The following is a 16,781-nucleotide window of genomic DNA, read 5'->3' as shown; positions in this document are numbered from 1 at the left end:
TGGCACAGGCCCTCCCTGGAATTTGATTGGTGTCCCCCCAACCAAATGAAGAAGGTGATAGGTAGTTGGCTTGTTGGTATCAGTATCAATATTTTTTAATTATATCTGAGATTATAGGATGTGACAAATTATTTTACAGTTTTTCTCTTTTGCTTTTGCAAAATCCCCAAATTAATCATTTATGTAAACAACATGTACATGTAATATATATCACAGCTTTAATGATTAGTCAATTAATTGATTGGTCGATTGACAGAAAATTTATTGGAAACTATTTTGATAATCAATTAATCATTTTGAATCAAAATTGTCTGGTTCCTGCTCCTCAAAGGTGAATATTTTCTGGTTTCCTCTGTCTTCTATGATTGTAAACTCAATATCTCAGGATTTTGGAGTGTTGGTCAGAGAAAACAAGACATCTGAAGTAGTTACCTTGTTTTTTGGGGGAAATTGTGACAAATATTTTTCAACATTTTCTGACATTTTAAATCAAATGATTATTTTTACTTTGAGTTTTCTAATGCACAATTTAAATGCAAATTTAATACATATATTTATAATAATTAAATTTTTGTATTTAGATTGTTATTAAACATTGGTTCCATACATCCGGTGATTGTCTCGTGTAATTCGGTCACTTCCGTCTCCTGGAAACCGCCTCTGACGCCTCTTTGGTTCCCACCCAAACAAACAAAGCTCAGATGGAGATTTTCCCCCCTCAGAAACGTTTAACAGCTCTGTCTCCAGCCAGCTGATTCCCGTCAATTAGTTGGGCTTGTTTTCAGAAAAATCGAGCTCCTGTCAGCTAGAAACAATGCCAGGCTTTTATTATCTTTCTGTAACGTTATCCAACTGACGACTCGCGTGTAATTTCAGTTATTGCGCAACAGTGGCAGTAACGTTATCCTAGCTAGCTGCCACTTTCAGTATCCAAACAACAGCCGGTGCTTAGCAATTCACGGCAGAGATGACAAGCGATTTAGCTGTTACCGCCTTTATTTTAAAACAGGTTTGGTAGGCACGGATGACAGCCCCGGTTTGGCTCCTGCTTGGAGAAGATCAGATGTTGAGAAAGATTTGTTGAGTCAAGCTAGCTACCAGGTGAGTTTTGAGTGTCTCTATATGGTGCTGAAGTTAGCTAGGTTAGCTGAGCTCTCAAACCCTGATTACCTGAAGCTAACGTTAATGTCAGGCTGGTGTTTTTGGCTATGTCATGTTTGTTGAACGACAGATAACTTTTATGTAATTTAATAAAACGTCACGTTTTTATGCTTTTTTTTAGACAAAGTACAACAATCTGCAGGGACAACATGTGAGCTAAAAGTATTGAGAAAAAAGTATGAGGGATTTGGAAAAGTCAAACGGGTATAAAATAAAACGTGTAACATTTTATTTTTGCTTTTAAATAAGGCAAATTACCACATTTACAGTAGTGCTGAAACGCCAAACTCCATTAAAACTTTGATCAGTTTGAGTACAATGCTTTATTATTATTATTGTTATCAGTATTATTTAGTAATTTGTCAAGCACAAATACAGTTTATATAACATTTACTGCTCTTGTCATATTCACATCTTTTAAAGTGAATACTTTGGGTTTTTGGACTGTTTGTCAATTGAAACTAGATATTTAAAACATGACCGGACTCTGGTAACTCATAATAGGCATGTACCGTTATTATCAGAATCAGAAATACTTTATTGATTATGACATATTCTTTAGTGGCAGTCCTTAATTACACTTTGGAGGGAAAGACAAAGTTGTGGCAATTACAGTTTGGTTTCACTTTTGAACACTTCATGTTAGGTTATGGTTCAGTTTTACTGTCATTATTAAATAAAAGGTTGCACAATGAAATGCAGTTGTAGCCCCATCTATGCTACACACACAAAAAAATGTATAAACATATATTCAAATATTTAAATTAGAATAGAATATAAACAATAAAATAGAACAAACTATGTAAAAGTAGCACTAAAAAAAGAAATAAAAAGAAATGGTATAAGTATGAAATCTTAAAATTATGAGCAGATTTCTTACGAAGGTGACGGTAGAGTTAACTTGACCTCTGAAGTGTAGAAATAAAAGACACAGCAGATTCTACAGATAAGAGGAAGTAAAAAATAAATAATCCCAGAAAAGAATTTGGTCATTCCCAGTAATTATGGAGTTAAGTTTTATGATTATTCTCAAAAAACACACATTTGTCATCGTTTTCAATGCAGTAATTATAAATCTCAGTTTCTCACGAAGGGCAAATTGTATAAGAAATAATTAATTGTACAATAATTGTAATTGTATTTACGACTTCATTAGTATTGCCACTCATTTGTTGTGTATCCTGTCTTTTTATCACACAGCACACTGAGCAGCCTTGTACATTAACTCCCCCCCTCCCCTCCTACTGTTTGCTCTGCTGCGGTCTCGTCCTGGGCTTTTCCAAACTCATTTACTATGAGTGCAATGCGTGTGGATGCCAAAGTGGTGATGCTGGGAAAGGAGAGTGTGGGGAAGACCAGCCTGGTGGAGAGATATGTTCATCATCGCTTCTTGGTCGGCCCGTACCAGAACGTGAGTGTCAGCTGCTCCGCTTAAATTTCCATGTCAGCCCGTTACTCATTCCCTCCCTGCCTGCTGCCTGGATGAAAGGCATTTTTTTTTTTCATCTAAAGCCCCGGGGAGGTTGTGGTAATAAAGGCTCAAGTCTGTGATTATCTTAAAGCATAAAAGCACTGATAGAAACTCGGGATGCAGTAATGTTTCGATATGTTTCTTTAAGCAGATTAGACAAGCATTTTGTAAGAATCTTACATATTAACGTTGAAGCTATTGCCTCTCCTTGCCTCCCTTGTGCCCTGTTTAAGAATACACCATGTGATACAGTGGCTCCGCAAAGTATTCAGACCTTCACTTTTTGCACAATTAATTACGGGGAGTTACGTGCTGTAACAATTTCTGGGCTGAGTGCAGTGACTTCCCAGATTCCCAGAAAGCCAAACTTGAACCAGTTAGAATATGGTTAGTATGAATAGATGTCTGCTGTGGAGCAATTTTCCACATGTTTGGATGATCAGATGGTTATATTCCCTGTAATTTAAATACTTTAACCAAATATAACTATGATACCATGTGTTGCAATAAATTATCTCACCTTCTTTTGGCGTTTGTGTGCAATATTTGCTGATTCATTACCAGTTAAAATGGCTAAATAAATATACCAGTTCACAGCCAACTGCAATGAAAATGTAAATGAAAACAACTTACAACCTGGATTCGAGCCAAATCTCCATGTTAGCGTAGCACAATATGATGAGCTACCCACAGTCTGGAACTCCCAACATTTCCCCCCATGAGTGTCTGATGCTTTACTGCACTTGTTTTCTCTTCCTGACAGACTATCGGTGCTGCTTTTGTTGCCAAACCAATCCAGGTGGGAGAAAAAGTGATTACCCTGGGAATATGGGTGAGTTAGATATGATATATGCCTGATTTGAGTCTGTGTGCACTGCATCAGTGCCAGCTCTAGCCAGGCAAGATCTGAAAGTGTGCCTCAATAAAAGCCTAAAAGCCAGTCGCATCAGAACAGCTCCTGTTGTTCTCTTTAAAAGCAGCAAACAGTTGAATGAGCCGGCAGCAGAGTGCAGGATGACTTTTCTGGAGGAAACTGTTCTTCTCCAGGAAGCAAAAATATACAGTACCCCAAAGATTAAAAGAGCACTCCACTGATTTGGCGTTACACTCCTATAAGACATTGTCGGACTCGAGATGGACAGTAAAAAAAAAAAAAGAAAAATGGATCAAATCAACCCATAACCAGTGTATATTTTTTTAATCTTTTTTTATTTCAGTTTCCAATAAGCACTGAGTGGTTTACATTCAGGATGAAAAAAATATTAGAATTTATTTAAATTTTCCAGAGGAAATGTTGGAGCTTTGGTTAAAGTAAAAAAGTCAGCCGCTACACAAATGATCTCACTGTATAAACTTTTAATCTAATTTAAATAATTAAGAAGGTACCTTAACCATAGTGTGTTGAAAATGATTGACTGTCCTCGGTTATGCATTCTACTTTTAACTATCTGTAGCTTAATTAGACTGTGATTAAATGTGTGAGAAAATAAGCACTTAATGTAAATTTGAGTAACAGTTGAGCAGTTTCTGAATCACCGGTTTAGGTGATTCCTGAAGGGAAATTGGCTTGGAGCTGCAGAGCTTGTCACACTGGGGATTACACAGCATTTAAAGCCTGCATGGGGGTTGTAGGAAAGTTGACTGTGTACAATTGTAACATCAGATCTGAGATCTCAGTTTTTCTTTCCTGTGTCCCACTCTTCTCTTCTGTCACACTCAGGACACAGCTGGATCAGAGCGCTACGAAGCTATGAGCAGAATCTACTACAGAGGAGCCCGGGCAGCCTTAGTCTGCTATGGTAAATCTACATTGTTCCTAATCATCTTATGGAGAGCTTCAGGTGTCATAACTCAGCCTCTGGGAAACAACAGCTGAGAACAGCTGGATGCATTTCTAAATTAGCAACTTCACTGTAAAGAGAACTGAATGCACAAGGTTACTTTTTGTGCTGTTTTCAATGAGGAACTGAACATTGTGCTGCTGATACTTATTTCAGGTGAATTTGTTTTATAATTGCTGTCAACTTGTTAGCGAGCTAACAACAGTATCTGGCTTTGGCTTGAAGTTACGTTTCAGCGACTACGTTTAGAGACTCTGGACTCTGCTCAGTCTCAGCAGGTTAAACCTCTGTACAACATAGCTACTGTAGCTAGGATTACAGTGGCTATGGATATACCACATGGAGACCACAAGAACTGTGATTGGTCAGCTTGGGCTGCTTGTGTTTTCTGCTACGAGTGTCTGGGGCCAGTAGAAATTTTTGATAGTGAAGCAAGTTGAAGAAAGACTCTATCTTCCCCTTTTCAGTAACACACATCTCCACTGCAAACCTTTTGCTCACCACTGTCACATTGAATTAAAGAATGTAAACACAATTATTTTGGCTATTGACTGACGCCAGTAGTCTCCTATTCAGAAAAGAGATAAGGCGAACCTTCCCATCGTTGCTCTCTATCACAAAGTCAACAAAAGAATGTAAACAAAGTTACTGTGGGGAATTTAAGACGGTGTAGTCCCTCATTCGTCCAGGAGTGTTCTATCATAGAAAAGGTTTCAGTCGTAGTCATCTGGACACTGTTTTCAGAATCAAGACGTTTCGGCTCCCATCCGGAAGTCATTCTCAATTGTGAAAAAATGGGACAGGAACTAGAAATTTAAGCTACTCTGTTACATAAGCCCTGCCCTCAGGAAGGAATCTGCCTGAGTATCTGTTGATAGCTAGTTTCACCTGAAACTGACCTAATAGTTTCCAAGATGGCCCAGTAATCAGTAATCAGGCCTATTGTTTTCTGGCTGCATCTACTTCATCACTGTTAAGTACCTGATTAGCATGTGATTGGCGTGACCAAGGTGATAATACACTCTGATAGACTTTGGGCAGATTCAATCTCAGAGCACCATTTCTGTTCAAAGAGGGGTTTCTCTTTTTTCACAAAAATGGCTTCCTTGACGCCCCGTTCAAACCAACTCTTCTCTCTACTTAGAATCTTCACCTCGCTGTCTTCAAATGTGTGGTTTGTAGCTTTTAGATGCAAATGCACGGCGCTCTGTAATCCTGAGTTAGCGTGTCGTCTGTGCTGATAAAGTCTTTTGTGAAGTGGCTGTTTGGTCTCGCCTATGTACCGTTCTTTGCAGTTTTCCTCACTGCACTGAATGGAGTAGACTACATTGCTCTGTTTCTGTGTGGGTAACTTGTCCTTAGGGTGAACGAGTTTCTGTCTTAAAGTGTTGCCTGGTTTAAAGAAAACAGGAACATCGTGCTGTCTAAAGATCCTTTGTAGTTTTTCAGACAGTCCAGATACATAAGGAATGGAGACACCGTTCCTTCTTGGTTCAGTTACACTTTTGTCCTGTTTTTGGCTCTTTTAACTTTGTTGAGAGCCCAAGTAGGACCACAGGCTGAGAGAGCATTCTGGACATGCCTTTCCTCTTTCTTCTTACCCTCTGAGCCGGTGGGCACTTCTTGGGCTCTGTGTTGTAATGTCCGGATTACACCCAGCTTGTGCTGTAGTGGATGGTGTGAGTCAAAGAGCAAGTATTGATCCGTATGTGTTGGTTTCCTGTACACTTCTATCTGGAGCTTTCCAGATGTGGGGAATTTAATAAAGCACGGCCTGATCACGCATAGAATAGAATTCCTTTATTGTCATTGCAACGAAACTGAGTAGCAAAGGAGCGCGAGAGCATCGAGCCGCTGTGTCTGTGCACACCACCATTTTGCAGGTCACTTGCATGATACAGTTTACTGCATTACAGTAATCTTCATTTTTTTAAAAATCGACAAGAATTTACTGAATTCTTCCACAGATGCAAATACAGCAGATGTGGGTCACTTAAGATTTGTGATACAACTTAAAAGCCTCTGTAGTCTAACACCATGTTTCCCAATCAGGAGTACTTGTTCCTCAGGGGTTACTTCTGTAGTTTGCCAGGTGGTACGCTGAAAGACTGTTGAGAAGCTCAGCTAATTTGAAAAATAGAAATTGTGATTTGGCAAAAAAATATATGTACATATATATGTATTTAGGGGAAAAATAAACACACAAATTACTAATTACTAATATTAAAGGATTACTAATTGTTGTGAAGCTGATCTTAAGTATATTTATTGTCACAATGACCAATGAACTACCAGCTGGACATGCCTCCCGCCTACCTAAGTCAGCTGTAACACCACGTACTGCAATGGAGAATGTGTAAATACAGAGAAGTCAAAATAGATAGCTAAAAGTAATGGATAAATGGTTGAAACTGCCAGCTTTTGCCACTCTTAAGGTACGATCACATAACATTTCCGTCCTACGAAATTGATCCTCAAATGACCTGCATGTTTCTGATGCAGGTAATAATATAAATATATTAAATAATATTGATCAGAGTGTTCACAATCCGTAAACAGTGTATGAGAGCGAGGCTGCAGTTTGTAGCCTGGTAGTGTGACAATGTACTAAATGTAGCGATGAAACACTTGAAACAGGAATAATAACTTCTCCATTTCCAAACACGGTGCACGAGTGTTTCTATTGGCCAACCTAGCACATTCGCTTGGTCAAAGTTGAACAAAGGTGAGATCGCACAGAAACAGAAAAAGTATGCTTGGATTTAACCGTCATTTAGGCTTCAATAGAAAGAATATTCGTAGGACGGAAGTGTAATGTGATCATACCTTAAGTGGTATGAATGCAAACTTAACCAAACCCACTGGAAAAAAAGAGACCTAACCTAAGTGTAAATAACATCTAGTTTAATATCCATTCAAATAAACACATTTGGAGCATGACAGTGGGGGTCAGTGAAGGGGTACTTGCGCTCATCTGATGTCCTTGGGGCGGTACGTTAAACAAAAGTGTTGGAATTCACTGGTCTAAAAGCCCAGATACTGTTTATCTTTTCAACAGCTCCCATTCATGTAGTAACCTCACCATTGGCCTTACCTTGACTAGGGGATTGAACTGAATACCAGTTAAATGTCCTGGTTCTTACAATACATCAGTGCTGAGACGCAAGGCTGGGTGTACAGCGGTGGATGTTAAGTTCCTGTGAAAATGAACGAGTCAAGATACAGATCAGGGCAGCGCACAGCATCAAGAGTGAAGATAAGATGAACATTTTGATCCCAGAGAGGACGAGAACAGCGATCAGAGCAGCAGCAGGAAGCAGCTCATAAAGGATATGAAGACACAGTATGATAAGACTTGATGATGTTTAATAAAACAAACCAGTTAAGGCTTGCTATGTGCAGTATTTTCTGAATGGTTTTTACATCTGTTTCTTTCTTCCACATAGGGGAAGTTTGTCTCTTAGGAAATAGCGGATGGCATTTCCCAGCAGATTACTCACACTGCTGTCATGTTTTATTTAACATCTTCTGTCAAGTCTGCTGGCCTTCTTCTTCGTTACCTTCCATCTTCTTTCTGTAGATTTCATTTTATCACTGTTTTCCATCCAGTTGTTTCTGTTATCCAATGTAGTTTTGTTTGTTTGTTTTACTGTTAACCCTTACTGCACAAATCAGTGACTTGATCAGTTACTTCAGAGTTTCCTTTATATCCCATTACTCCTTTCATGTGACTTTCCATTGAGAAAAATCACTGAAATAGTAAGAACTGGTCCATTGCTTGTGGATTCTAATATCTGTTTTAAAATCGCTCTTCTTGTGCACTGTGTGCAGGGTTGTGTTTATATACATATCTTGAGGAGAATATGGAAAAGTGTGTGACATACTAAACATCTGTATACACAGTGTCAGACTGCTGTTGGAGACTAAAATTGGTGGTGTTTTGTCATTTTTGTCTTTCAGATCTGACTGACAGCAGCAGCTTCCAGCGAGCTCGGTTCTGGGTGAAGGAGCTGCAGAGCTGTGAGGAAGTAAGAGAGCTTTTCTAGTGTAAAGTTAAATGTAATAAGAGGTTTTTCATAAATAGTTACAGAACAGTTACCCTACACTATCGTTATATAGCTTCTTACCAGTTCATGACGATACAGGAAAAAATACAGGAGCAGTAAAAACGTGTGATTAGATTTCTTTGTGTCTTTGTTCCTCTGTGTGAATGCAGTCACTGTGGTTGTTGTGCAGCAAAAGTGGTTGTTATGTACATATGACGGGTTGGGTAGCATTTGGGTGGCGATTAGACACCTAAGCTTTGGTACCGATACCAATATGATGATGTTTTTCTACAAAATCCTTAAAATAAACGTCTCAAACGTTAAATGTTGTTTAAACACGAGTTGGTTTACAAGAACTTTGCCAAAATAAAATGCAGTCTAAAATTTGACAACATATTAAACCAGGAAATATCGGATGAAAGAATAAGGAAACAAGACATTTGATGCCAGTGGACACATTTCAGTCAATACCAAAAACAAAGTATTGAGGTTCGACACTCAGCCATATGTGTATAATATAATAATATAATATAATATATATATGACAAATGTGTTTTTTAACACATAAGATAGATGACTATGCTGTTTCATTACCGTTTTAACATGGTATTTAAACACATCCTGTTGTGTTTAATGATGTAAATGTTTTCTGTAGCTTCTGAATGCATGTCTGTAACTGTGTGCAATGTATAGAGTTGCGTCTAAGTGGTTGTCTGGCTGTCTTTAAAGTCAAGGCATAAATGCATAATCAGCTAGTTGAAGTTATAAAATTCAAAGTTACATGTTGAACCTCTGTGCGTGTCACTCACTGCGTTGTGTACTCCAGCACTGTAAGATCTACCTGTGTGGCACTAAGAACGACCTGGTTGAAGGAGATCGGAGCCTGCGTCAAATCGACTACCACGATGCTCAGGACTTTGCTGAAGGTAATTACAGTCTCTTACTGGTCATTATACTTGTACGCATATCTGTTAGCTTTATGGAACTGTGGATATGTAAAGAGAATTACATGTAAAGTTAATCACTCCCCTGTAATTTGCCTGGTCAGAGGTCAGTTTCATGCAAAAAATATCAGTTAATAATGTACAGTACTGCATGTAATTCATACTGTACATTACTGTCATGCAGCCTTCATTGAGATGAGGGTATTATCACAAGGCTGCCAATGCTTCTTCAGTACGTTTACACAAACAACAGATTGATGTGGTTATTTTGGTATCATATTTGTATGCGTGCCCTTATTTGTTTATATACTATATAAGAAATCTCTTTAGTGATATTACGCTTACATTTAAAAAATGTATTAGGGCTGCGACTAATGATTGATTTCATTCATGATTAATTTTTGATTATTTTCTTAATTGTTAAATTAACTGTGTAGTAAGTCAAATTGCTTGTTTTGTTCGACCAACAGACCAAAAGCCCAAACATATTTAGTTTAATATCATAGAAGACTTAAAAATACAGCAAATGTTCACATTTGAGGAGCTGGAACCAGTGAATATTTGGCATTTTTCCTTAAAATTAAAATTTTCGGTCGGTCGATCGATCAATCGACTTGTCGTTTCGGCTCTAAACTTTTTTAAAAAAATGTTACTTTTTTCTACATTTTGTTGGCACGTTGGCATACTTTTTGTATATATATTGGATAAACTGGTTCAGTAGGGGGCAAATCAGCTTTTTCTTACTGACAGGCGAGTGTTTGTTTACTTTGACAGTTTCAGTTGTAGTCGTGACACCCTCCTCAGAAGTGTCACAGGTTGTGGTGCGATGTGAGTCGGCAGATGGTCAACTACACTTCCACTGTTGCCTTTTGGTGTGGGACAGTTGGTTCACTGTCTGACAGCGTATTTCACACTATCAACTGTGAATGTGTCTGATGAAGACGGTAATCAGTAAGAAAAAATCTGTTTTTTCTTACTGTGTGTTTGATATTTACAGATATTTCTCAGCTGTGGGAAAAAGTTGTAGTTTGGAAGTTCAGTCTAAGTTTTATTTAGTTTAAATCACACTTGCTTTCATCCTGCTGTGCTGCAGCCACAGTGATGCTTTTCCTCTCCTTTTTCATGCACATGTGCGCATGTGAAACACCCTTAACAGGGGATCTGCAGGTCTTGAAAAGTCTTACGAAGTATTGAATTTAGTTTCCTCAAAAAATACTTTAGTCTTGAATCTAATTTACAAAAGTCTTAAATATTTCCTCTTGCGTGCCGTAGACAGAAATGTTGGTTATAAAATGTTTTTGTATCCGATCGCAGGCTGTCAGACGTTTTACGCCTTGAAAGTGAGACTGGTGTGACGGTAGATTGTGCTCACAGGAGGCTGTTTAATTCTGTTTTTGTGGAGTTTCAGTCATCCCCATCAGACCTGCAGCAAACACTGTCACTATTGGTAGCTACAGTAGCTAGGAAGCTCATCGTCTCAGAATGGGCAGGTGTTTGAGCAAAAATTATCTTAAAAAAATGTTTAATTTTAAAATTGATTAATCTATCCATCCATTTTCTGTCGCTTGAATTAAATATATTCTATTATTAGGAATAATTGTTATATATCGCTGGGAAGTACTGAAAAGGCTTCCTAAAAGGGCCTAACTCTTGGCCAAATCGTCTCTGCTGGTTTTCCATCATGCTTTCATACTTTGCCCGGTATGAGTGTGAAACAGGTATAAACTTGCATTCTATGTGGCATTAAAAAAGGGTCTTTAAAAGTCTTAAATTCAACTTGACCTCTATCAGCCTCTGTGTGTGATTTGTAGGAATTGCAATGTGGACAGAACTTATCTCCTCTTTCACACATTTGTGCCACAGCCTGACTGAGATTACTGTTTTGGTTTGCTTTCACAGAGATTGGTGCGCAGAATTTCGAGACCTCCAGTAAAACAGGAAGTAATGTTGGTGAGTCACACCTTCAGTCATCTGCAGAACGGATTTAACACTGGTGGCTGGCTGCAATCACAGCTGTAGTTATTCATGGTCAACTGAGGAAATGGGTTTTCTTCAAAACTCTGATATTGAAAAATCTTGGCACTTTTTAAGCACATAAACATTCTTGATTATCACAAGAGAAATGTAGAGGAGAGCTCAGGAACCCAACATAGCAGATACAGCTAATTCTTCAGGAAAGACACCGTTGAAGTCACAGATTAGTACCTCGCGGTGCGAGGAAAAACTACAACCACAATACTTCACACGTATATTTTCGATTTTCATTCGTGGCAAGTTAACATCTCGTCATTCTATGCTTGTGGACCGTTCATAAAATATGCAGCAGAATGATCTAATAAATGATGAAACTGATGAGAAAATGTCATAGTATCATTGTGAGAAGAAGGGGTGAGTGTCCCATGTGCTCATGATGGTAATTAATTGAGGCTTTGACTGAAAAATAAGTTTTAAATTTCATCACTGATGCAGCCTTTGAAAGAACTGAAAACACTCAAACTCAGCTGTGACACTGCTCCCTCTCACACACCAGTTGCCAAATATTGCACAAGCACGTGCCTCTTTCCTTAACGGTCCAGTCATGTTTGAAAAAAGCCATAAAGAAAATTGTTGTAATGGACGCTTATGTCTTACTTTAACAGATAGATGAAGGGCAGCAATGTTGCATATTCACTGTCTGAAAAGAGCTATAGAAGGAGTTGCTGCTGCTGTTGGCCAATCAGGCTTTGAGGACTTTAGTTGAACAAATTCAAATGAGCTTTAAACTTGAATTTATTCATTCGCAGTTACTCTGTTAAAAATATATTTCTCAGCAGTGGTATATATGCAAATGAAAGCACGAGAACTTAATAACATATATTCTTTGATTGCACACATTTAAACAATATTATGGAGGGCAATACTGAAGTGGTTGCTCTTTGGCAATAATCCTGTGACCCTTGAATGATTGTGAAAAGGAAACTGTATAAACATGTAAGACAGGAGTCAAGTTGAGACATAGGAGACATTGGCCTCTTCAAGAAAAGACCACAGACAGGAAGTAGAAGACACAGGGTGATTGCTGAAGAGTCAGTCTTCTCTTAAAGCCCACAACGTATTGTAATAAGTAGATGGAGACGACTTTAAGAAAGTAAATTAAGAGAATAAAGTGTTATTCTAAGCACAGAAAATAACCCTCAGTGTGGACTCTTCAGCCAGAAGAGTCATTAGGATTTGGCCTTTTTGACAGAAGCACAGAGCAATCAGCAGGACCAAATCCCTGTAAAAAGACATTATTTATAAAAAAAAAAATATATATATATATATATATATATTAAATAAAGAGAAACTTAAAGTGAAACCAGTGGAAAGTCAAACAATGTGTTGTTTCAGCACGATCTTTGTCAGGTTCTTTTTATTTGTACACTTTCTCCTCCTGTTGAAGGAAATATCAAAATGTTCTTATTTTTTATGGTAAAATATACTTCATTTCTAAGAGTTTCCTACTTGACAAAGAGTTTCCTACCTGACAACTACTTCTGATGTGTGTTTCAACACAGGCAGTTTACAGAAATAAAAAATTACAGTGCATTTCTGCTGCTGCAATTAATATAAATGCATAAAGCCTTTCTAGTCTTTCTGACTACTCAAAGCGCTTCATATATTTAAACATATATATGTTTAATCTTTTTTTGTTAGTGAACATGATACGATACAGTATTACAGTGTGCCACTACCTGAAACACACATTAACCTGTGTAACTTGTGGTAGTGTTGGTCTAGATGTAGTCAGATTCTGCTCGAGAACAAGAGTAATGGCTTGTTTGTCTTCAGTGTTGGTGATGTATTCTGGCATAGAGCACGTAATGGTGAAAGTGCACTTAGCTTAATGGATGAAGGAGCCTCTCTGGTCAAACATACTGCTTGTTTGAAACCAGCTGTTGAATAGTTATTGCATGCAGTAAACCAGGTATTAGGAATGTCAGTGGACCTGTTTTTATCAGGTCGTGATGTGTGAATGAACTGATGGAAACTGACTCATTCGTCCTCTGCTTGACAGATGAGTTGTTCCAGAAAGTTGCTGAGGATTACAACAGCACTGCCTTCCAGTATATGACAGGTAAGTGTTTTATTCACGTAAACTCACTTTGTGTAATCTTAAAGGGGATTTATAGTTGTGTTAAAGGGTTAGAGCGTAGAAATGGAGCCCAGATATGTAACTGCAGGTCTGAGGTTACAGCGGCACACTTTCGGAGAGTCTTTCTTTGAAGGCAGTTATAGTGTTGGACTTGGTTGTAAACATCAAAAGTGACTGAAGTAGTTTTGTGAAGAAAAAAAAAAAAAAAGAGAGGAATATTTCGACATTTTGGGAAAATACACGTATTCACTTTGTTGCAGAGAGTTAGATGAGAGGACCGATATCACTCTCATGTCTGTACACTAAATATGAAGCTGCAGCCAGCAGCTGGTTAGCTTAGCATAAAGCCTGGAAACAGAGGGAAACAGCTAGCCTGGCTCTGTCTGAAGGTAACAAAATCCTAAAGGTCACTAATTAACACGTTATATCTTGCTTTGATCTCTACAAAAAACAAAGTGCATAAACAGGGTTTCTGCAGGTCCTTAAAAAGTCTAAATCCAATAATCTGAATTTTAGGCCTTAAAATGTCTTAATTAAGATTTTTCCAGGTCTTAAAAACTGATTGAATTATGAAGTTAATGTTACTTTTATAAAGTTGCATTAACGTCAGTCTCTTTCGCTGTAACAACTACAAAACTAAACCAACATGGAACCAATAATCACTAATGCAAACTGTGCCGCCCCGACAGAATTTATCGGAGTACACCCAGCTAGTGTGTCGCGATGTGGTGCGTGGGCTAGCGTGGTGTCTACTCTCATCAAAAAAATAGCTACTTCTAGAAGTAATAAGTTAAAATTGTTTCTGTTAACGTTACTTTCATCTTATATGGGTAAGTGCAAATTCAACGAGATCTGGCTCGAGAACAGCGCATTTAGTGCTTGGTTTAAGCCTGTTGAAAATAACGAATTTAAAGCCTGCTGCGCTCAAAATGCTCAAATTAGGAACTTTGACTATAAAGACATTACATGGGAAGTCAGAAAAACATAAAGCTGATTTTCCAGTATGGATGTGAAATAGGCCTTAAATTGCATTCATAATGGTCTTAAAAAGGTCAAATAGCCTTAAATTTAACTTGTTGAAACCTGCAGGAACCATGATAAACGATATGTAATGTGTTAATGGAAAAAGTATCTGAGGCAGGTTTTCTTCAACTTCATAGAAAATCTGCCTCCTGAACTGATCGCAAAGCTGCTAAATACAAGATTTTAAACAAAGTATTTTCCTGTGTTTCAGCAGAAGAAACAGGCGTGGACTTGGGCCAGAAGAAAGACTCATATTTCTACTCCTGTTGCCATAACAACTGATGCTGAGCAACAGGAAGGGAAACAGAAGTGGTCACCTTCCCTCGGCTGGAGTAAAACCTGGATAATGCTGGATGGGTGTCATGTCGGCTCTTGGAACTGGAATCTAAATCACAGAAAAAGAAATCGAGCAGTACTGTTTATACATTGTTAGATATGTTTATTTCTTTTGTGCCATAAAGAACTGAGGGCTGCACGGAAGAGGATCTACTTCTGCTGCAACTGCTACTGGCTGGAGAGGGATTTAAAAACCAACACTCACACTTTTCACCCAGTTATGGTCCCGTGTTTTATCAGCTGGTCCCTTTTCTTCTGTAGCTTCCTCTGAGCTGGACCGTGGAAGTAAACATATCCCTAAAGCTGCGGTGTCACACAATCAGGAGCTGTGCTGTGGTTAGAAGATGACCTACGGTTAAAAAGAGGGATCCCACTGAACACGGACTTGAAACTTGACTGAGGCCGTTTACTGTTGTAGTGAGTGCAGTGCTTCAGGAGGGTGAATGGTTTGTTTACAGCAGTTATTTTTTGTTTACCTCCAACTCTATTTAACCTTGTTGTGGAAACCTGTCTGTTAGTCCTGCACATCTTCCATGAAGCCTACACGAATGGAGTAAAGCCAACTAGGCTACAATCTGTCAAACAAAACACTCATACTTAACTGAAATTTGTCTTATACCTTTGCAAATCTGGTATAATGCATGAATTAAATGATACCAATGAGCTTTATTAAGGCCTTATACCCGCAGTAGAAATGGCAGGACCGTGTGTGTGTGTGTGTGTGTGTGTGTGTGTGTGTGTGTGTGTGTGTGTGTGTGTGTGTGTGTGTGTGTGTGTGTGTGTGTGTGTGTGTGTGTGTGTGTGTGTGTGTGTGTGTGTGTGTGTGTCCAAAATCCACTTTCAGAGCTTTTGCTCTTAGGCGTTCACCACGACTTTTGCCATGTGACAGCCATGGATGTATTAACAGAGCTGGATATGACGCCGCCACGCATCCTTGCTGCTAATTTGCCCCAGTGGTCACTCACGGTCCTGCAATGTGAAATCCACAATGATCCACAAAACCTTCTCCCCATAGACTTCTATTATAATAGAGACCTATCTATAAAACTGTTGACAGGTCACCTAACAGGGTTTAATTATTACTCTTTGTATAAAGACTTTTTAATCCATGGAAGTTTTACATTTGTAAAACTTCCCCAGAGCCCAGAAAAGCTATTTTTTATTTGCGTGAGGTCATCTGAATGTAAAGTTAGCTGAGTGGGAACACGTGGGCGGGGCCAGCAGGAGAAACACTAATGAGCATGTGCAGTGGGGCGCACAACACGGGGCAACCTTCATTCAGATGAATGGGTGCCATCTTGGAGTTCAGTATCCAGTTCTTATAATACATCCATGGTGACAGCACGTACAACATGTATCTGATATGTTATCTTTTGCAGCATAAGCTATGATTCTGTCAAAAGTAAAACAAACCAAAAAAAGCTAATTTTAAGGTGGCCGATGCTAAAATGCTTAGATCGCTGTAATTAAATTGCATGGCTGAATGAAAGAAATTTTTAAGGACAGTTTTCTGCATTTCTATTTTGTAATTTCAAATGCAAAGTACACATTTGGAAATTTTCTTTCAGTCGTCACTGTAGCAGTGAAATGTCCGTTCGAAGACGAGCTCTGAAAGGTTTTTAAAAAAACTCCACTTCTACAGAAAGGTGATCAAAGTTCCTCTTCATTGTGAGAAACTCCAGATTTCACCAACACAGGACAAAAACATCGTGGGTGAATGTTGTTATATAGTACTGACTGTCATCTCAATGTTCTCAGAACAATATTTACAGCTATATTTAACTTCAAGACTCAAGTCACTAATTTATTGCCTTTTAAGTTGTGTTGCCAGGAAGATGGGGGGAG

General features: G+C 38.4%; 1 protein-coding gene across 2 annotated transcripts; it reads left to right on the top strand.

Moving 5' to 3' along the window:
* The first annotated feature begins 537 nt into the window (after window positions 1–537).
* rab24 (RAB24, member RAS oncogene family) lies at window positions 538–15,743 on the top strand. Of its 2 annotated transcripts, none has more exons than XM_044221669.1 (9): window positions 538–1,101; window positions 2,362–2,572; window positions 3,396–3,464; window positions 4,353–4,431; window positions 8,434–8,501; window positions 9,346–9,445; window positions 11,363–11,413; window positions 13,500–13,559; window positions 14,812–15,743. In XM_044221669.1, the coding sequence occupies exons 2-9, from the start codon at window positions 2,456–2,458 to the stop codon at window positions 14,880–14,882; spliced, it is 615 nt and encodes a 204-aa protein (XP_044077604.1). In that variant the 5' UTR covers window positions 538–1,101; window positions 2,362–2,455; the 3' UTR covers window positions 14,883–15,743. The 2 variants fall into 2 exon arrangements, with proteins under 2 accessions (XP_044077604.1, XP_044077603.1); XM_044221668.1 differs by having other exon boundaries at window positions 640–1,101; window positions 14,815–15,743.
* The last annotated feature ends 1,038 nt before the right edge of the window (window positions 15,744–16,781 follow it).

The sequence above is a fragment of the Siniperca chuatsi genome, linkage group LG14, assembly GCF_020085105.1.
Source record: "Siniperca chuatsi isolate FFG_IHB_CAS linkage group LG14, ASM2008510v1, whole genome shotgun sequence".
In the NCBI taxonomy this organism is placed as follows: Eukaryota; Metazoa; Chordata; class Actinopteri; order Centrarchiformes; family Sinipercidae; genus Siniperca; species Siniperca chuatsi.
The sequence above is the reverse complement of the archived record's forward strand: the minus strand, read 5'-3'. Positions and strand labels throughout refer to the sequence as shown.

Excerpts from the sequence above, each read along its gene's own strand:
- rab24 (XM_044221669.1), top strand. The coding sequence starts at position 2,456 with ATGAGTGCAATGCGTGTGGATGCCAAAGTGGTGATGCTGGGAAAGGAG. Across the intron at positions 2,573-3,395 it reads TGGTCGGCCCGTACCAGAAC|ACTATCGGTGCTGCTTTTGT; the intron begins GTGAGTGTCAGC and ends TCTTCCTGACAG. Across the intron at positions 3,465-4,352 it reads TGATTACCCTGGGAATATGG|GACACAGCTGGATCAGAGCG; the intron begins GTGAGTTAGATA and ends TGTCACACTCAG.